Source organism: Aquila chrysaetos, chromosome 2 (genome assembly GCF_900496995.4).
Source record: "Aquila chrysaetos chrysaetos chromosome 2, bAquChr1.4, whole genome shotgun sequence".
Lineage (NCBI taxonomy): Eukaryota > Metazoa > Chordata > Aves > Accipitriformes > Accipitridae > Aquila > Aquila chrysaetos.
In genome coordinates this window covers 10,901,026-10,922,621 of record NC_044005.1, presented here as the reverse complement: position 1 = coordinate 10,922,621, position 21,596 = coordinate 10,901,026, and the positions used below count along the sequence as shown (strand labels likewise).

At 43.8% G+C, this 21,596-nt stretch overlaps 1 protein-coding gene across 1 annotated transcript; it reads right to left on the bottom strand.

Moving 5' to 3' along the window:
• Positions 1-182: 182 nt before the first annotated feature.
• TMEM179 (transmembrane protein 179) lies at positions 183-19,320 on the bottom strand. Its single transcript, XM_030001714.2, has 4 exons — positions 18,857-19,320; positions 14,596-14,733; positions 12,978-13,056; positions 183-10,152 (listed from the first exon to the last, which is right to left on the bottom strand). The coding sequence occupies exons 1-4, from the start codon at positions 19,156-19,158 to the stop codon at positions 9,973-9,975; spliced, it is 699 nt and encodes a 232-aa protein (XP_029857574.1). The 5' UTR covers positions 19,159-19,320; the 3' UTR covers positions 183-9,972.
• Between the last annotated feature and the right edge of the window lie 2,276 nt (positions 19,321-21,596).

The following is a 21,596-nucleotide window of genomic DNA, read 5'->3' as shown; positions in this document are numbered from 1 at the left end:
GGTACCAAAAGGGCTCAGGCAGCTTAGGATGGCTGGCCGTATCCTTGACTATACAAGCTGTGGCATGGAGGTGCTGGGGAATGAGTATATGAACTAAGACGCTACCACTGACTTTGAGAACAATTTTTTATCTTACACTGTAACAATTTAAATTCACCTTCAAAAAACAGGCATAGAAATACTGACTTTTCAAATAATTTATTTGTATATATCACCAAATCATAAAAAGCCAATGCACTGTCCAGCAAAAAGCATCAATATATAAAACAGAGTAACTCATTGTCAGTAACGATAGAGTGTATCACTTATACTGAACCCAGTCCAGCTTCTACTAAAGCCAAAGGAAACTTTGTCATTGACTCCATTAGCAGAAGGGCTGGACTCAATTTTTATTTGCTAGGTGTTTACAAAGGGCTATATTAAAATGCTAGTAAAAAGCTTTCCTTTTAAGACTGTATCAAAACAATAATAAACCTCACTCCAATTCTGTTTCTGTCAAATGCATGCAATTAAAACTCCAAATCAGCAGTCATTACACTGCAAAAGACCATAAAAATCGAGAGAGAGAATGTTCAAAACAGACCAGGCTCCTTTCTTAGCTTGTGTGGACTGGTGTGGGCTCCAGCACGGCTCACAAAGCTAAGCTATATACACCAGTGAAGGATCTGCCCCTCTACAGCTTTCAACAGTTAAATTATGAAAAAGTGTTCAGTTTCATCCCCAAATACCCATTACGTGGGGACCTCTTTAGCAGCATAACACAATAGTTAATCTAGATTCTTAAAAGCTTTTCCCACGTGGCTATAAGAAGGGGCAGTGGCTCATGAATACATAAGTCATAGGACATACATTTCAGAGAGGCTGTAACACTTTCAGGCTCTGCGCTGACTTATAAGCAAGAAAGATCTGCTTCAGATCTTTGCAGGTGGTACCACACAAAAAACCCAAATCTTCTAAAGCCATGGGTGTTAATGAGCTACTTTCAAAAATGGCAAGTCTACAGAGGTTTGGGAACAGTCTTTCCTCCCCCATACAACCACGAGCTGCACAGGGCAAAGGGCCAGCTGTAGGGTATCTGGATCTGCCAACATGGGAAGAAGGTTTCCAAAGCAACCTTGCCAAATCTGGCAGCGATGCCAGCACCTTTCCACTAGATATCTGCACAGCTGTCACAGGTGGCCCTCTCCAGAAGCTGAGTTTAGGCCAACACATGCTTCAAGGAGATGCTCGGCAGTTTGTGAAGCCACATGAGCAGGCAGTGGCTGAGGGGGCCAAGCAAAGGCTGAAATTGGTGTCAGCGCTGCCAGCACAGGCACTGCCATGCTGGATCCCTCACATCACAGTCTGAAAGCCGAAATCTCTCACAGGTAATGCACTAACAGTTCTCCTCACTACCTATTTCTGTTCTGATTTATGGCACTCTCCTGTCCCCCTCGTCAGTCCCCATGCCCACTAGGAAGAGATGTGCGAAATAAGGCCTGATCATCAGCTTGATGGCAATAAAACCCTCCATGAAGTTTGCAGGAATGTTTCTGAAGATGAAAGGATCCAGGGGAAGGAGATGTCAGTGGAACTGTTGGGGTTTTTTGTTGTTGTTTTGTTTTGTTCATAAACCTTCAAAAACCTCTCAGAAGTGTACTTCACATCACAGTATATTGATTTCTCAATTGTGTAGCTTGGGCTGAAAAACAGCAATAGTTTTATTCAGAGAGTATTTGACCAGAATTGCTCTGATACCATCAGCCTGTATTAGCTGTGGACCCCAATGCAGTGGTCCTCCTCCTGGGAGGATGCTGTTCAGCACAGAGCTTCTCAGCATCATTTAGCAAAAGGACTGATTGCAACTCCAGGAGACTGTGGTTTAATAAGGAGACTGTTAGCACCTTTTGAAGTCAAATGTTGAACGCTGTTTAACAATGACAGTTAAAACTGTTGCAGCAGCCTAGAAAGTGGAATGGGTTAACTGATGCATTCAAGATCCAGTGTGCTGCAGGAAGATGTGCTGTATTTCAGACACAAATTATTGGACTTCGCCTTGTTAACAGGGAAAAATATTTCCTTCTGCTGCAGGAGTGAGGGGGTGAAGAGCTCTGGACTGTGTTATGTGGGATACCATGACGGGTGATTTTCAAACATTTCCTTGCCTTAAAAGCTATTGTTTAACACAGCATTCATCTAACTCCACCAGGTTCCTCAAGGGACTGCTGGCACCAACCTTGGGAACCTCCTAGAGCAACATGTCACCCGAATCAGGCCTGGCTTATGTCAAGGGAAGGGTTTGACATCATACCCCAGAGACCCCAAGTGAGAACAGGGAAAATCTGCGACACTTTTTCTTATTTTTTGACAAAAGGTAAAGTTTGTCATAGAAGCTGCAATTTTTCTCACATTCATAAATACTCTTCAGAACCTGTATACAAACTGGAGTCAAACTTGCCCAAATCAAAATGAGGGGAAAGTAAGGAGGAGATAAAGAGTAGTTTTGTCACAGGACTGTTTACTCACTTGTGTGAGAAATCATCCAAGACGTCAACAGTAACAATGAATCTTCATTCCCACCTCCTGGCAGGTTGTCTCAACCTTCACTTTACAACATAGTCAAGCAGAAAGGGGGAACAAAAACTTCTCAAATTGGGTTTCCGCCATATACAAATAATTCAAGCTATTTCAGTGAGCAGCCCTTGCTGCCAAGTACTTTATCTCCCTGATAAACACCAGAACCACAAAGCTAAAACATTGTTATTTAGGAATTTCAAGCCAAGTAGAAGAGCTCCAGCAGGAGGATTTGAGGGGGATCCAGGACAGCACCATGGTAGCAGCATTTGCCATGTCGGAGGCTTGTGTCCCCCAAGGCAGAGGAGGAGATTAAACCTGTGCCTTGCAGTTACCTGCCAGTGGGGAGGGCTCGGGAAGGACCATACAGGCATTTTAACAAGTAGCTCATCGCTTTCTGCCACCCCTATGAAATGCAACTTGTCAGGTAACATATGACCTTCCATGCCTAACAAATCACAGTTGCTGGCTTTTTGTTTTGGTGAGAAAAAAAAATATTAAAACAAAGCAAAACAAAATCATTATTTGACCAATCAAAAGGGCTATTCACACAGCCCTTCTTGGGTACCTGTGCCCATTTTTTTAGGAATGAGGATCTGACAGGACACTAATAAGCATTAAATCCTTTATCTATCTATGAAAACAGGATTTAGACTCTCATGTGGATTCAATTCTTTTGAGTATTGTGTGCAATAACAGTTACAGCAGTCACAGTAGCTATGAGAGGTAGAAAAGTTTAAGCACTCAGGTGAATACATTCACATTAATCTATGTTTGCAATAGCAGTTCAATTACACTCTTTGGCATGGACAAACTGAAGAGAAAGCATTGCTCTGTAAATACTCTTCCCAACAACCGAATGGAAAGACACTGTCAAGTACATGCCTGCACTGAAATAAGCAGTACTTGTTATATACTAAGTAAATTGCCGTCTAATGTCTCAGAAACAAATGTTAAGTTTTCTGAGAGAGTGTAGTTGTGTTTTTCCCTTCTACGTCAGGAGTACATCAAAGTGCTGTCTTCTATGCAGCTGTTAGGTTCATAAATTATTGAGTGGAATTTTGTAATTTCAAAAACATTTTAAAAACTTTTCGGTGTGTATCTGTGAATACTAAAATACAGCTCAGGTTAGTTTTCCTCTTTCTTATGGAGGACAAAAATAGAAACATAGACTTCAAGGCGTTAGGACCATGAACAGAAATAATTTGAAAACAATTTAATGAAGCTATATGAGCATTTTCTCACTGCATGCAGGTGTGGAAACTAGCCAGGCAAAACCCGCCTCTCTTCCCAGATTGCCTAAGCACGAGGAAAGGACATTTGTGGTCTCCAAAGCAAACATTCCAATGAGATAAAAATGGGCTATTTCCATCAGCAAAGGAAATGGTCTGAGGTACAAATTTAGGATCTGGATACAGACAGGATTCCCATTAGCTCACGGATGTTCACACCCAGGCCATTGATTTAGAAGAAAAGACAAAAGTTTTGTCAAAATCCAGATCGGTTTGTCACAAAATACTGTTAGTCTTGCCAGTATGAATGACTGTCTGGACTTTTGTTAAAGTTAACATTTAAATAGTAAAAGTGATTTTACATGCAATATGTTTGAGGTGGGGGTCTTTGGGCAAGGGAGGTGATAAAAGCCACATTCACCCAAACACCAGGTTTTATGTACTTTCTTGCTCTGAATATTTCGCAGCTGGCATCCATTCTGAATTTGGACATTTGATATTGCATTTTCTGAGACCGATCACGTAGATCGATGTGTGATTTGAGGTTGTGCAGAAACCCTGTTTCCTGCATAAAGCCTATACAATGGCCTGTGGCTCACGCTTCCCTAGCAAGGGGACTCCACGGTCTGCACCCAGATCAGCCTGAAGAGACTCCTATGCACAGCCCCTCTTTCTCAGAAGATGGTTTCCAACCATCAACCGAAGGGCTAAGCTGCCTGAAGTACTAACAATTGACATTGGACCGATATGCAACAAAGGCTAAAAGATTCTGGATGACAAATGAAGGTGAAGCATGGCTTCGTATCCCACTGATGAGAGCCTTCAGGTGTCCAGGGGAATCCTGAGTGTCCTCTCTCAACCAGTCATGCATTTCACATGCAACAGCCATTGCACTTAGAAACCCCAAAGCCCTCCAGCCAGGAATCTGTTTGTCCAGTCTAGCCTTCCGTTTCAGCGAATAACACAGCCTAGGGCATTCTGACCTGCAGTTTACGTTGGGGATTTAGAAGAAACAGGGCAAGTGCACATGTTTTCTCAAGGTGAGTTTTCAGGTTACATTAAATACAGAGGGTTAGATTGGTTAGATCCTCAGACACCATAAATCAGCTTGGCCCTTCTGTCCCTCAGGAACTACACACTAACTTGCTACACCAAAGATCTGCTTGAGTTTCTTCAACCATTAAGACAATAAGTTTTCAAATTAATTCTCCCATCTAAACTCCTGCTACTAAATAACTGTATTATAAATAGATCTTTTTTCCCCTTTGTCACCTTATCTTTTCTAAGAGCAAATAAATGACTGTTTACAAAAAGACATGCTGGCTGTTTTGAGCCAGAATATTGTACTGTGTTGCAGAAGAGTATGGTTTGGCAACCAAAGGATTGACACTCCTATCAAAATATGTTGTTTGTCACCTGCAAGTCTGTATTTTAAATGAATTAATAACAGCACCATGTTCATGCCAAGGTCATTTGTCATTTAGGAGTCCATGGTGCAGAATTCCTGAATCAGGGGAAAAGTATCCCTTGCTCATGCAATATAACTGTAAAGTGTGTGCTCCTGTTCCTTGCAGCCTTGCTTCCATCCTGAATACTACATAGGTTAAATCAACAGTGTTTCATGTTGCTGAGAGAAGGCCTTGAAGGGAAATGTGACTCTCAGGACTAATACAGGTTAACATCAGAGTATTACCCAGAGATAGAGGAGGAATTAAAACATTTGCAAACTCGCATTAGAAACCCATCTCAGCCCTTCGGAGGCTGTGCACTGGCCAGTGCTTTCCTACTCCACTTACATCACATCCACATCCACCTCTGGGTATCATAACCGATGTGTCATTGCACAGATCTTAATACTAAGTAAGAAAAAGGCAGTGTAGAAAGTTAAGGCAACATAACAGCTACTCCGACCTAAGCTGGCTGTTAAGAGAAGAGCCTATATCCATATCACAGAAGAGCAGTGGAATTATTTCTGGCATATATCTGTGCACATTATACATACACACATACACCACCTCCCTGACACTGAATGCTTTCATGACAAGGTCCAGATACTCAGGCATCCATCACTGGTTATTATAACAACCAGTTTTCTAAGGGACCATAGAAACATTGCCATAGCATGCATGTGTCCTTCAGTTTTTAAAGTAATCATTATGCTCTTATTTTTGTGATTCCTATTGAAAGTTCACAGCTGAAAGATGCCTCCTGAATTAGCATGATAAGAAGTTACGTGCATTTGTGTCCTCATTCCAAAAAATGGCTTCAATTGTTTCTCCATTATAAAAATAATAATAAATAGCATCGATTGAAAAGCTCAGATGACACTTGTTAGCTCAGATTTTTCTAACCCAATGTAGATTGCCGGCAGGGAATTGGCAGGAAAATTAACCACAGTTGGTAGGCAGTACGTGGGGAATATATTCGATATAACAGAATAATTGTGTGGCAACACCCCGGTGCCTCAGAAAGCATCCAGTTGCATCCAACCAAGTAAGGCTCTCCTTGTGTTACTAGCAATTTTCACAGGTCAAAAAAAAGACCTTTTGACTGTGGTTTTAGCATCAGAGAGAACACAGTGACTAAACAACTGCATCCCCCATTCTCCACCAGAATGGCTCACAGCTTTGCGATGGGCAGCAGCGGGAGGGCCTGCATGGGCAAGGGCCACAAAGCTTTTTCCCCTTCCACCATGTGACAATAAATAAATACAAGTATAAATACCACACAGGGTTCTAGTTCTTTGAATACACCTCTTGCTAGAGTGTTCTCAGAGGCCTGCTTTTGGAGGTGTCAAATTAAAGAAGGCATTGAAATATCACAGAAATGCAACATTTGACTCGGAGAAACTCCTACTGCAGCCACACTCTGCGCTGGTTGGCAATGGATGACTAAAAGCAGAGGTCATAAATGTACAAGAGAGAGGTGTGTGAGAGAGAGCATAGATATGTATATATGTGTGTATAAATAATACTGCTATTCTAACACATTTTCAGCCTGGCATCACTAGGTTGGCCTGAGTGTCCAAGCTTTAGGAGAAGAGGTTGCAGAAAGCTGAATGCAAACAAAAAAGCCCAAGTGGGTCCAATAACTGGGAGTTGCATGATACCCTTCCTCCCCTTGAGTCAGCCAGAGAGCTTCTCACTACACACTCTGCCTTCTCACCTGCGCAGGGGCTTCCCTCAAAACTAGCTTTGCTTTTAAGCATCACTGGTGCGTGCAAGCTGGGTGCCAGACTCAGCCTACCTAGTCAAGTGAGGGAAGAAGGGGAAAACAGACTGGGATGCATGTGGGACTCGAAGAAGAGCCTCAGCCTCCTTTCAGTTTACATGCCAACTCCAACAGCCAAGATGCTTGTGTTCATGGGCACTGTAATGCAACTGGGGTTAGAAGAATTCACACAGGTAAATGAATTAGACATGCTAAGCTTTGATGCCAAAGTTAACAGTGAGTCTGTACACGTACATGTGTTGGGCTGGACTTTCCAAAGGCTGAAGCAAAGTATTTTGTTGCTATTGACTTTTACTTCAAGGTGGGATCCTGGTTGCATCAGGTGCTTTAAAGATCCCACTTTTTGTCTATTGAGCTGCAGTACAATGAAGATAGTGTCAGGGTGACAAATGCTGGCAAAAATGCTAACCACAAAAGTCAACAAGAGTAGAAACCCCAGGACCAGAGTTTGCTGCTTCTCATGGAAGTGGAAAGGAGGAAAAGACCCCAAGACAGGAGAAAGAGAGGTAGAAGAGAGCATGAGCTCTGGACAACCTCACCAATGAGTAGCATCTTCTTCTTCCATCTCAGAACCAGAGACAAGGCTTGAGCCCTCATAGCTCAGAGCAAGGATGAGGAGGAGACACTTGCTATCTTCTGCCTCCTGGTTCTTCAAACCCCCAGGCAAGACCAGGAACAGTGGTCCCAACCCACATGTTACTTCAGCCTAAGCCTGATTTGGCACATACATAAAATATATTATACAAAGCAGCAGCACGGTTCCATGTGAGGAGTAAGGTATGCACTGAAGTAATTTGTGAGAAGAGACATCACTGCTGAATCTTAAATACAAAGTGAGACTGGAAGGAGAAGTAGTGTCTTTTACAGTTAGAGAAACAACTGGGGAAACATATGAAACAGGCTAACTTTCAGGACACGGGCTCTTCTTTAGGGTATGAAGGGGAAGCTCATGCCCTGGCAAAGGGCTTAGGTACCTGCAAGAGTGTACCTCTTATTAGACCAAATGAATAAAAAAAAGGCACTCCAACAGTCCTGATCTCTGAATTTTAAACTGGTATTAACTAGCTTAACTAATTAACAAGTTCCCTTGGTATTAACTAATGTCAATTCACAACCACAAAAAAGCTACCACTGTAAAGCTTTCAAAGGAATTGCGTTCCCTTGTGGGCAGAAATGGTGCCAAAAAACAAGACCTCTCTACAGATAGCTGTGGCCAGCTGGGGCTATAAGTGATGTTCACAGGGCTGGCTCACTGCTTAGAGCCCATGGAGGGTTTTTTCCCTAAACCTGTGAGAACAATTTGGCTATTAAATGTAATGTTAGATTTTATGCCCTAAAACACTTACTAATTCAGGGATTTGTTATGACTTCAAATTCTGTTTCAACCAAATGCTTAAGCCAGTACTTAACTTTAAGCATCAGATAGTCCCCAGAAGACAACAGTAAATCTGCATGGTGCTAGCCCCAGGCTTGAGCTCTTCTCTCCCCTCCTTCCTATTTACCAGGCAATATAGTTGTGCATGGTTTGCACTCATGTTGCAATAAATTCAGTCTCAACTCAAACACAGCTGCCACAGGCAGTGTCAGTGTACTCTCAAAACATCTTCTTCAGCCTAAACTTAACTGCTTGCTTAAGTTTTCTGCTGAATCGGGGTTCTTCTGCATAATGTGTACCTGGGGATAACTGTCTAATTCTAGCACAACTTCACTTCTCTGTCATGCAAATCCCACACTCATCTGAGTGACTCTTGTTTATTATCAGATCTACTTCTCGTCTCAACCATCCACCTTATTTGCTGAAGCACTGGCCAAGCAAAACTGAAAGCAACAACAGTCACTAGTAAGCTTTGTGAAAATAACAGTTCTTCTCCCTTTTCGCAGCAAAATTCATCAGCCCTGCAACTCCTGTCCATGAGTGGGGAGAACAGACCCATTCAACACTGAAGTACCTATAAAATAACTCAGCTGTTAAAGCTCCTTGCTATGTTTATAGATATATAGAGATACCTACAACGCAAAAGTTTACAGTAATTTTGCATACTCTATATGAAATAAATATCACAAGTAAATTCTAATACTCAAAACCGAATAGTATACAATGGTAGGGACCAAGTTATATTTATAAATGCACAAGCATTAATACTATCTATTCAGCCTAATTTCTTAGTATGCAAGCATCAGCAATTGCTAGCTACACTACACTTCAGGAGTCATAATAAATGTTGGTCATGCCAAAATATAAGAAGAAACAAAACCACAAAAATTCTCCACCATCTTTCCAAATGATACACAGTTTTTGACAGATACTGTAATAATATAGTGGTTTCATTAAGTTCATTAACACTGTCCAATATTAAATATCAAGTCTGGAACACAGGTCTCTATGTTCTAAATAAACTCAAAATCAGAGCAGAAGAAACAGGTTTGTCAGCACAGCATCCATACATAGCAAAAGCAGAGACAGTGAGAGTCTGTACCTGGCCCAGAGCTGCAATTACCCAGAATAAAGTGAGAACTGGGACAGCTTTACTGGTAAAAGGGAGGAGAGGGAGAGAAGAGGGACTGGACACAGTCCCAGTTACAACTGTTGTTGGAGAACAGTTTGAAGGAATAGCCTGGACTCTGTAGCCTGGTCTTGCCAGCTCAGTCCTCAAAAATGGCCCCTGTCCCGAAAGCCAGTGATGGCACGTAGGCGCTCTACTAGCAAGAGCAGGTTACAGATTGTGCCTGTGCAGGACAGAAAGTTTGCTGTGCCAATGGCATATGGGGCCATTCATTCTCTGTAGCCTAATGTAAGTATTTCTGCCAACAATTTCTCATGGAGGAAGTGGGTGATTTGCAAGTACATCTCTTTTCAGGAAAGAAAAGATCTCACACACTCAGTACCCTGATTCAACTTCAGCTCACACTACTGAATAATAAAATCTAGATCCTGCCCTGGAAATTTGCTTACACTTTAGATCATGCCACTTTTCTCATCTTGCAAAGAGGTTCGTGAAGAGGATCTTCCTAGCAACAGCTCCTTCTCATGGATCAGGCTATCTAGCAGGTCCTCCTGTCTGTAGTTGTGATAAACCTTCAGGAAAGCCAGAATGGTAATTCCCAGCCAAGTCAGCCAGGCAGCCCAGAGACCAAACTAGAGAAGAAAACAAATAATAAAGAGGTCAATACCATATTGTAAAAACAAAGTCAACTGTCCAGGTGAATATCAAAATCTCAGCTGGACCAAAACCCATGGAGTCACACCAAGTTACACCCAGTAATGTCCTGGCCCCTCTGTTCCTCAACTCTGTCAAGTTATTCCTAGCTTAAAAGGAAAAACTCTTTATGTACCAGAAATACTGAAGCAAAAATGTGCTAAGTACAATGAGGAAAAAAAGAAATCTGTATAATCTAGGTGCATCTGTTGAACTTCCCATATCTGACATTCTGGCTGGCCCAAAATTCTTGGGATTATTTCACTTTTGTTACTTTGGAATTGCAATACGTTTTAAGACATTTTCCAAAACTTTCTTCCCAAGTCATTCAGGCCTTCCACTACCCCTGCAGAAGTGCTAATTTCAAGGTATTTTTATTCAAAATATTGTTGAGAAAATCTTACAAATTGAACCTTTACATTCTGGGGTAACTGGTTCACATTAGCATGAATCCAGAGAGCAAGAGAAACCCACTACAATGCATCGAAGTGCCTGGGGGCTTATTTATACCTGGCATGAGAGACCTGGGCTTAAAGCCTCAGATATGCAGTAAGACCCATCAATAACTTAGTCTCTCTTGCTTAACTTTGTAGAAATAATTACACTTTGATTGGTTCAGGTACTTGAATGTTGGCTTCCCTGCCTCAGAGGAGGCTCATTTGTAGTAAGGCTTTCTGGTAGAAATTCCATTTTAATTCTATAATGCCTTTAGCAAAGAAACATTAATTGAATCCCTGTATTTCAGTTTTGACATACTGAATTTTTAATTAAAAAAATACAACAATTTAAACACTTCCAGACAGTAATACAGCTGTGTATTCTAATAGCCAATTTAGATAAGCAAGGGCCACTATTTTTTAAAGGGAGTTTATGTTCCTATATATCTTATACATTTTGGAAATTCTCTTAAGTATTACTGCCCATACTTACAATTATCTCAGTTCACCAGTAAAAAATATTTTTGAGTTATTCTACAAACCTTGGAAATAAGGAGATATTAATTTGGCTTTATATGACTATATCTAGAGAATTGGAAGCTTTGTGTTCATTTCTTAAGCACCACTTCACTAATGAAATATCCTAAAGGCATTCGGATATCTGCTACTGCTGTGGTCTTCTCAGCATATTTGATATGAAAGAATCTACTTGGATATAGCCAAATTCAGTGAAAGTCCCAGAGCCATTCTGATGTGTTGGAAGCATCTGAATGGAAGAAAGCAGACAGAGACAGGAACAGAAACTGCTTCTAAGTAAAGCCTGCTGTCAGAAATTATTGCACTTATAAGGAAATGTTTGCTTTAGCTGGTAAGTCTAGTCTTTCTTGGGTTTTTCTTTCTACTGTTTCAAAGAAACTTATTTGCCCATTCTCGTACCTTCATCCAAGTCTGCTTACCACACCCTGGATATCAGAAGCCAATGATGCACGATTTTGTTCCCTGCTTGGTCCTTTCTTCAAACAGTTGCAATCAGGATTCACTTTGACGCTACCACGTTCAGCTTTTGAAGCCAAACGGTGTTCCCCTGGAGCTGTTATGCTCCCAGGGTCTTCATACTTGGGTGTTTGCAGAGCTTAGTGGCTGCACCTTGCAGGCTAGCTCTACGCAGGGACATCTGGAGGGACGTGGATTGATGTGGGGAGCTGCCTGCGACGGCTTGGGCTGATCTATCTACACTGTGATTTGTTAACTGTCCTCCAACTGAAGTGCTATGTGCATGGACCTTGACTTTTTAGGCATGGCTCCCTGTTAGAGAAGTGTCTTCTCTTGCATATAGATTACCAACTGTCCGCCCTGAGATCACAGTGTGGACATGGACATTTAGTTCCCATGAACTCAAAGCTATAGACTTGTAACAGGTTTACTTCTGCTACCCTCCCACTAGCTGGCAGATTAGGAGCTAACGGCAAAATCTACTGCAAAATACAGCTTGGCCTTTGGCTAGCATCTTGTGAAGAGATCACTTCTAAGGCGTATTTCTGTCCTACATGCAGATATGTCTGAGCTGGGTGTCTAGATGTCAGTGCTGGCAACAAAGACACAAAACTAGCTTGTGTCCAAGAGGTATGGTTACCTCAAGAAGTGCCCCAGGCAAGCTAATGCCTCTTCCTGTGCAGGACAACATACGAAATATGTGTACGGGTGCAGCCCTGCATGGATGGGGCTATCCTCCTTGCACAACTAGTATGTGCTCACATGCACAAGTGCTCAAGTCCCAAAGTTCACTGACTTTGATTGTTGACTTAGAGCTAGCATATTCAATAGAAAGGTCTGACAGCCTTAGAGGTCTAATTCTCAAAGATTCATCAGAAAACACCCCTATCTAAATGACAGTAATGTTTAATTATTTTCAATGATCTGATATTTATATAGCTCAGGTGATCTCAGACAAACTCATGGAAGGCAAAGCTAATAGCCCCATGATCTGGTGCAGGTCTGACATTATTCCGAACAGCAATGAGGAGCTCCAGGACACCAGAGTGTTGCAACTTTTGCAGAGCTCATCCTTTGGAGAAACAATAAATTTTCCATCATGAGTAACAAGATCAGTGGCAGAGTCAGGTTTTGACAAGTCTGCATTCAAAACTATCTATTTTGCATTTAAAATGCAAATGTGCCCATCACTATCATCCTGATTCAGCACTTACTGAAGTCAGTGGAAACATTCCCATCGATTTCAGAGGAATAGTAATTCAGCTCCAGCAATCCCAGATCAATGAGCAAATGGCAAATGAACTGGAACAGAACCATGACCTACTCTGACCTACCTGTGCAATAGCAAACTGGTCGTAGAAAGCAGAGTTTTCTAAGTTCAGTTCAAGATCTATATCCTGTAATTCTTCACAGCTACCCAAGGAAGGCATTTGGAGGGGAAAGAAGAAAATTATTGCAGAGAGTCCAAACAGGCAAACCAAATATAAAATGAAGCAACATCTTAAATGTGTTTCAAACAGTCACAACAGCATGTTTTATCAAAAGATATTTAAGTTATTGCAGTAACCAGGTTGCTTGCCAATCTTCTTTAAAACTAGGGTAAAAGAGGCATGTAATTACTTTCTTTAAAAAAACCCAATGTATAATTATGTAAGTGATAACACCAATCTTCCTTAAGTGGAATTGTAATAGTTGTGATGAAAACAGCATACTTAAACCCCTCTTTTCCCACTACCCCCAAGCCTCCCACATATCCACATCTGGCATCACCCCAGGTCGGTTGCTTCACCCCTCAATGAAACAAAGTGCATGAGCCTCCGTTACCTTTTGACTTCACCAGGAAAAGCCTCAGAAGAAGGGATTGTGTGGGTGTTTTTGTTTCGGATGCTCCAGCAAGGAGACGATACTCTGATGGTTAGATAGAGGCTGCCTACAGATTTTACAAATAACTTGGACTTTTATTGGTGTGAAAAAAATCCCAGGATTTTGAGGTTGTCTTTCTATCTCTTGGTTGATTTCTGCAGCCTCTTCTCTCTCCTTTTCAGTGCTGTCGGTCATCTTGGGTTCTTATCCGAATATTCGATTAGATGTTTTTTGTAATTGAATTTTTAACCGAATATTCGAATAATTCGATTAATCGTTGCAGCCCTAAACAGAACATTTACTATGGCATTTTACAACATATGACAATGTGCAACATAAATGTATGCTTTAAATAGTACGTTTATTCAATATCATATGACATAAAATGTCACCTTTTCCTCTCTCTTGTTACTTGTTTGATAGGAAAAAACCTAGCTCAACTTAACTTTTTTCCTATAGGGAGCATAAACATTGTGGGATACAGTAGAGCATTTTAGGATCTGTACATTTTGTGCACTGTAAGAAAGTATCAACCATCTGTATTTTGCACTTACAAAGTACTTTCCATTCTGCGGCTCTCAGGGCATCCACAGCACCGCTATGAAGCCAGCATCTTTACATCAAATTTTGGATGATGGTGCCTTGTGGCACAGGCAGGATGAGTGACTTGCCCACTGTCACACAGTGGGTCGGTGGCAGAGCCAGGACAGCAAGCCAGGAGCCCTGACTCCCAGTCCCCTGCGCTGCCCACAAGACCACACTCCCCCCCTTCTTGGAGCATTTCCAAATCTAGCTCTCCTTTGGAAATAAAAATTTTTAAACTAATGGATTTCTTTTGTATATGACCGTGACTCTTAAAGAGACCATGAAACATGACAGAAACGTACTTTTCTTTGTGGGGTTCTAAATGCAAAAAAAAGAGTTTGATCTGCTTTTTTTGTTCCAGATGAAAAAAATCTGGATTTCCACATTACATATGCCTTCTCCCCCTTGCTCACCTTCCGTGTAATAACTACAGTTTGTAACACCACTGTTCATTTGTGCATATATGGAAAAAAAAGGGAAGAAAATGTACTCTTCAATACTAACCTATTTGGCATGCTTCCTTTTTCGGTAATTGCATCACACCACATGTTAAATCCTACACTCACTATAGTGCTAGCAATAAATGTGATAAACACCACAAAGGCGCTGATCAGCAGATTCAGGAAGGCATAAAAGAAAGAGCTGCAATAAAAAGGAAGAAAAATGTAACTCATAAACAGCTGAAACACAACATCAGCAGTCTCTCTAAGCAGCATACACTGGGCACAAAGATACCGGTTTCCATTTGAAACACATCTGCTTTAATTAAGAACACCTTATACATTGAAAACTATGGATTATGATTTTGAGTCACATTATCTTCATTTGTGAGTACTTTTGATTTTGATTTTTTTTTTCACCGTAAGAGAATGGGGCTTTAAATCATAAATACTAAGTGGTGATTGTTCATACAAAGCATGGTTTTCATTAACTGTAATGATGAAAATCACCATTGTTAAAATAAATGTCATTAGCTCAAATTATATAGTAACCGGAGCTAAAATTATTTCATGACTAAAGTGATAATTGGGACAAAAATTGCCTAGGAGTGGGAAACTAAAAATAAAACAACACAGTACTGATAGCTATAATCATTTTAAGCAATGTAACACAAGGTACTGCCATCATAGGACACGGATCTCTGTTTTATGGGCAATTTGCAGAGCAGGCCAGCTTCTCCTGGGACTTCTCTGGCTTTGGTGTCAGTATGTTATTTCTACCAGCTGAATGTCAATTTACTTCAGCCCTCTTAGGTCTGCCCAACCAGGGCCAGCCCCAGGCACGCGCTGTGTTTGGAGCAGTAGGGGGTGGGATACTTACACTGCATAAGGCCAAGAAATTGTCTACTCCTCTTCTAACCTCACTGCTTAACTCTGCCCCTTACTTCTTGTCAGTGAAAACTTTCTAATCCTTTTCTCATTCATCCAAGTCCTTCACTACTTGAAACTGCTCTAGGTAGCACTTGGAAAGTCTCATTATCTAAAAACTGGACATCTACTGTGGGTTGGAGAAGACTGGCAACTCCAGGTGGCAGGTCATCTTATTCAGGTTAGGTGGTAAGGATGAAAATGACAAATTTCCCACCAGTGCCACTTTCATTATGCTGAAGATAGAAGGAGTCTACTCACCCCAGAGAACAAAAAAACAGTCATTTCTTTTCCCTGGTGGCTCATTAAATGAAAAGGCGAAAGGCTTTTTGAGTCAGTGTTTGAATACTGGGAAGGTTCTGGGCTGGTCAATCCTAATTTGTACAGGTTAGACATGGTGAGACATATGTGACCTCAGGAGGACTACTTTAAAATGAGATGAGGAAACAATCATTAGTGAGGTTAGGATGTTTGTTTCTGGGTTGATGTGGCTTTAGAGGGGCTGTCTAGGCCCTCTCCAAAGTGGCAGTCATTCCATCCCAACACTGATAGAAAAGAAGTGAAATAAACCGTCTTCCAGAAGTGCCCTTACAGACTGTAGTGGGAGCTGGATGCCAGGACACCTGACTTTGAGATGAATCCTACTCTTATCCTTTGGCTTCACTGGACTTGGTGGACTAGACCAGCTCACCTCCGTCGAGTGCCAGGGTCACCCATATAGTAGCAGAGGAAGCTGGTACAAGCAGGCCACGGTTTTGCATGTTCACTGTCCCTGCCCTGATTTCACACCTAGCCTAGACTTCATTCCAAGTGTCACTAAAGCCATATCCACTGGGTGCACCTTAGCATGGTATGCTGGCCTGAGAGGCAGAAAAGACTTGAGCTGTCCACTCAATAGAGTTGACACCAGACTTAGTAAGAGCTCTAGTAAAGGAACAGTTCCCGGGAGTACTCAGTGGATCATTGCCAGCCCGGGACCTCTAGTCCTCCCTCCACTTCCTACCCTGCAGCACAGGAGAGGTGCCAAGGTCCAGAACGGGACCTTCCACTGACAAAGCAGGACTGAGTGTTGCACTTGATGAGCATTGGGCAAGCAGTAACCATCACCATGTGTGCTAGAGGTTCCTCAGGCCAGGGCATCCTGGAAGAGAACTGCGCTAATTTGGCTCTCTACCTCACCTATTTTTTTGCTTAGATCAGAATTTCAAGCTACACATTCCAGATTGAGTGGATGCCCTGTAATGATAAATGCTTACACTCTAAGTAGAAGTCACTTTGCAGTCCTAGTAGTGAAGTATCTGAGTTGTACCTCTACCTTTCAGCTGAGCTGAATAGTCCCAAGCCCAGAGCATGGCTGGCAGCCAGCATTTGCTTTTCCTACTCCTGCGGGCAACTCGAGCTCAGTCTGTCCCTGAGGCAAGGGGGGCTCAGACCCTTTTAAAAAGGGGGTTTAGCAGTCTTACCTATCTGACAGCAACCATTAAAAGCCATTGCACATGAAGACTGACCACCTTGGTAAGATGCATAGGGTGCTAACCCTGACTGCCTCAGGCCGGCTCACCCTGGAGCTGGCCCAGTAGCAGTGGTCCTGCTCAATGGGATCAGCAGTGATGTCATTCTGGTTCTTCCTCAGCTGCCTTTAATCAGAAATGGTAATTATCATTTATGATGAGGAGGTCACATTTCTCTCCATCCAAACAGACCTGTTTTCATGCCCATTTGAAGTGTTAACAAATTACTGTCTAAAATCAGAGCAGTGTGTGTCCTGCCTGCTTTTCAGACAGACAGCAGCAGATCTGGTACAGGACAGACCTTCTTTCTTACTAGGAAACTGCTGTTTTCAAGCAGCTTCCTTCTCATCCTGTTTTACCTTTCTGTCATGCTCTACAGTTATCTCATCGTGCCGACTTGCTCCATCTTTGCTCCCCACCACCCCACAGCCTTTTGCCTCCTTTCTTGCCTGGAACAGTTGTGAACAGTGTTATACAACTGCTAACGCTCAGCCCAAAGGAGCCTGAGAGCAACTCCTAAAGCGACAATTTTCAGGGGCCTGCCCAACAGTTTTGAACTAAATAGCCACATTTGGAAGCAGGCCAAACAGCTGATCCAAATTTCACTGATACAAGGTTTTACTGCTGGTTTCTTCCAAAAATTAACTGGTTCTGAACTGCAAAACTGAAAAAAGCATCTAGATTCAACTAATCCTCTATAAGTATCTGATCACCTGAGGAAGCTGAATTTAAATGTATTAAGACGTACATGGTTATATTTAGAACTTGTAAGTTTTAATACAGAAATAAGTTTCTAGTCTATACTTACTAAAGCATGTTTTAATATTAGGCAGCTCGAGGGTAGTCGGAAAGCGCCAGAGGGGCAACACTGCTAGCCAGTCCCCAATATTACCTACATCAGGGTTTTGTACAAGGCCAGATGCAACAGCCACTGACTCAAGAAACTTCTAGTCCGAATAGACCTGGACACAAGTGATTGACCCTTGGCATGGTCCCTAAACCCCAGGAAAATAACTTTCCTAGTCTAGCCAGCCACCGGTGCACGCTCCTGCATTCCTACCTCTGTGTAGCTGGATGCTTGGAGGGCCCTGGCCCCATAGCACCCGCAGGCTGGGTTACCCGTGCCAGGGGCTCTACCCAAGGTAGCAGGACAGGCCACTGGAGAGCACAGAGCGCAGTGCTCCCGAGCTGCTGCCTGGACCACCAAGCCTCTCCCTATTCCTGCTGGGGTCTGATGCCCCTTGGTTTGTGTGAGCACAGTAACCGGCTGCCAGTGCAGCCCTGTGGCTGCTGCAGGGAGCGCTCAGCATTGCTCTCATGTCGTAACCACGCAATAGTTGTTCTCTGCAATAGTTGCCATGTCCACCACAAAAGCGGGATAAAAATAGAGGGGGACTACCAACTGCTCCCTTCTGCCCCCTCACGCATAACCGTGTTGTTTCAGGGGTTTTCGGGCGCCCAGTGTACATCCTGGGAAGGCTCCCCTTTGCAGGGACATGGAGTGGGACCATGGTCAGGAGGCACCTGCGAGCCCCAGCCTCCAGCATCGCCCCACGGCCCCCAGCACCCTCCATGCCCACCGCAGCTGAGCTGGGCAGACGATTCTCCCAGACTGCCAAAGGGCAGCGGGCGCATAGCGATGAATCTGGCTGCCCACCACAAACCCCTGCAGGGGAGCATCCTCCGGAGAGGGCCCTGAACACAGGTGGGGGTGTACATGGTGTGTGGGCAGACGGACGCAGGCAATACGCACCTTCACTCCAAACCCCTCTAGGGAGCAGGATGATCTGGATGGTGCAAAGCCCAATGCTTCACCCCCAGGCTTCTCCCACTTGCCCCAGCCTGCAGGAGGGATGGGCACCCCCTGTCCTCCCCAGGGATACTTACTCCTCGTGCCCTTTGCAGAGGAAGAAGAGGGTCCTCCAGGCCTGCACTGTGGCCAGCAGCAGGGAGAGGAGCCCGGTGAAGATGCTGAAGCGGCAGGCAGCCTCAGGCCCCCACTCCTGCACAGTGAAGCGCTGCCTCTCCACTGTCAGGTTGGCGTTGAGCCACATGCCTTCGGTGAAGAGCAGGCACCGGCCGTGGAAGTCGTTGCCATTCTCGGAGAGCGGCACCACCACGATGAAGCTGAAGAGGAAGGCCAGGAAATAGCAGATGCACTGAGCGAAGAGGAAATTGCTGAGCGCCATGTCCGCGGCTCTGCGCAGGCAGAGGGAGGGAAGGAGGGAGGGATGGAGGGAGGAGGGAAGGATGCAGGAGGGAGGGATGCAGGAGGGAGGGATGCGGGAGGGAAGGATGCAGGAGGGAAGGATGCAGGAGGGAGGGATGCGGGGAGGGGGGAGGATGGAGGGATGAAGGGAGGAAGCCTGCAGCGGGGGGAGGAGGCGGGGGGGGGGGGGGGGGGGAGGATGCGCAGTGCAATGCAATGCAATGCAATGCCTCCTCTGGACACGGCTGCTGCCTCTCCCGCGGCCCGAGCTGCCCCTACTGATGGCTTCAGGGCTTGTGGGGGAAGTGGAGAGGAAGAGCTGTTGTGGGGGATCCTTCTTCTTCGGGAAAATCTGGCCGCTGATACACCCTGGCGCCCAGGGGGTTAAATTAGTCCGTGCCTCCCCAGCAGGGCTAGGTACCACCGGCTCTCAGTGGGGTATCCCCCTAATGACCCAGGACACTGATGTCACCTATGCTGGTGGCGGTGACACGCATCCCTCCGCTACAAAAAAAACAAAACAAACAAAAAAAACCCCAAAACACAAACCCACAGCTTCATCCTGGCTGATGGATCTCAGCAAGTTTTGGCCCCAGTTTCTAAAAATCTGGCTACCAACCTCAGATGGTGGCAGTAAGGGACAGGGTGCACAGCCACCCTGGGAGCTGCAGACTGAGTGGTTTTGTTCTTAGCCCAGCTGGTCACCCCCTAAAAAGATATTGCAGGTGGCAGCAAGGGCTCACCAGAAGTGGACGACCTTTTGTTGAGCCTTGGTGTCAGTTAGGGGCTGCCCAGTGTTGGCATAACCTGCATTGTCCCTTAGCTGGCAGACAGAGAAGGGGTGAAAAAAAATAACCCTGAGCTCCAGCTGGACATCAAGCTGAGAATGGACCAGCACAGCAAAGGTATGTCCATGGCAGGGACACTTGCTCACTCGACTCCCAGGGGTGAGCATCCACCCTGCTCTGCACTGCCAGGAACCAGTCCCCTGCCCTGCACCACTCTTGAAAAGACATCGGAGCATCCCAAAACTGCATGGCCAGGATGCAAGAAAGCAAAAGGCATCAGAGAGAGGCATGTGACTTGTGCTCAGTTGCCCCCCCCCAGCACAAAAATCCAAATTAAACTGACCCTAAATTAGAGCTTCCCCTCAATCCCAATTTCATTTTTCCATCTAAACATGAATCCTCTTTGCAACACAAGACACCGTAATTCATCTCCACTTCCAGGTAAAGTAATTTCCTAATCCAATTTCCTAGCCATATTCAGTCTGAGATCAACTGCAGGTCTCAGATCACTTCTTAATCCCAGGGCTGTTTCTGCTCATTTCAGGCACCATGCCATTTCCCAGCTAGTGTTTAGAGGAGCAGATGAGGGACTGGGACCCCGAATATACTGCCCATGGGATTTCAGGCTTGTGTCTCCATTGGGCAGCAAAACAATTATTTTTCAGTGCTGTTAAGACGTTACAGGTACAGTCCTGAGGCAGGTGCTGGGGGGATTCTCAGAGAAGACATTAATTCAGCTTTATTGTAAATCATTTGTAATGCATATTATCTTGAAATCTTACTCTATCTGTACAGGGAAAGTATTTTTTGTGCAGATGCTGTTTCTTGAATAAAAACTTTTGTCAGTATATATGAAAGCGTCAGGCCATTTTTCTGATCCTTACCAACTCTGATCATCAAAAATTATATTTCAATTTTGCAAGATGAGTTATAGAGCACCGACCTGACCCTGTGGGGATAGACGTGCACTCCTAACAGAAAAGGTTTCACTGATATTTCAGTCTCGTAGTAAGGAGGAAAGTTTATTGCTCTTAACCTTGCTTCCAAGAAGTGCTGGGTTCCCACAGGGTTTTTTCCTTTATCTGGAAGGAAATCAGACCCAGATTGAGCTGGAAAACTCTTTTCTTTGAAACCTGACACATCAGATTTCCCAGATAATGTTTTCTGAAGTTAACTTGGGAGGTCAACACCGACATAAAAGCTCAGTTATTGCTTACACTGGAGCCCACAGAAGGGGCCGGCAGATGCCAAGGGCGCTTTGCTTCCAGCAAGCCCAATGCTCAGATCTTACCACCAGCAACCACAGGGCTCTGTAGCAGGGGGGTTATTGCAGAGGTGAAACGTGAGGGTCACTTGTAGAACATATAAAGTTGTCTTTGCTGATGAACAAACTCAAGCGAGCATTTATCGGAGAGTTTAAGAAAATACAGTTAGCCATTTGCAAACATTAACAGACATGTAAAACAGCTGCACTCAAGAGGCTAACAGCTACTGAAGCGCAGGGCTTGGTCAGATGAAGTGACCACTTGCTGGAGTGAGCAAAGAAGTAGAAATCAAACCTGTCAGCTGTCACTCGTTTGGCAGCTGCCTGGATTTCTCATACTCTTCTCTCATGTAAATCCTAAAAAAA

What these genes read in the sequence shown, in the direction of transcription:
- TMEM179 (XM_030001714.2), bottom strand. Translation starts at nt 19,158, where the DNA reads ATGGCGCTCAGCAATTTCCTCTTCGCTCAGTGCATCTGCTATTTCCTG. An exon ending in AAAGGAAGCATGCCAAATAG is followed by an intron (nt 13,057 to 14,595) that starts GTTAGTATTGAA and finishes TTCCTTGGGTAG; the next exon opens with CTGTGAAGAATTACAGGATA. An exon ending in ACCAGTTTGCTATTGCACAG is followed by an intron (nt 10,153 to 12,977) that starts GTAGGTCAGAGT and finishes TTTCTTCTCTAG; the next exon opens with TTTGGTCTCTGGGCTGCCTG.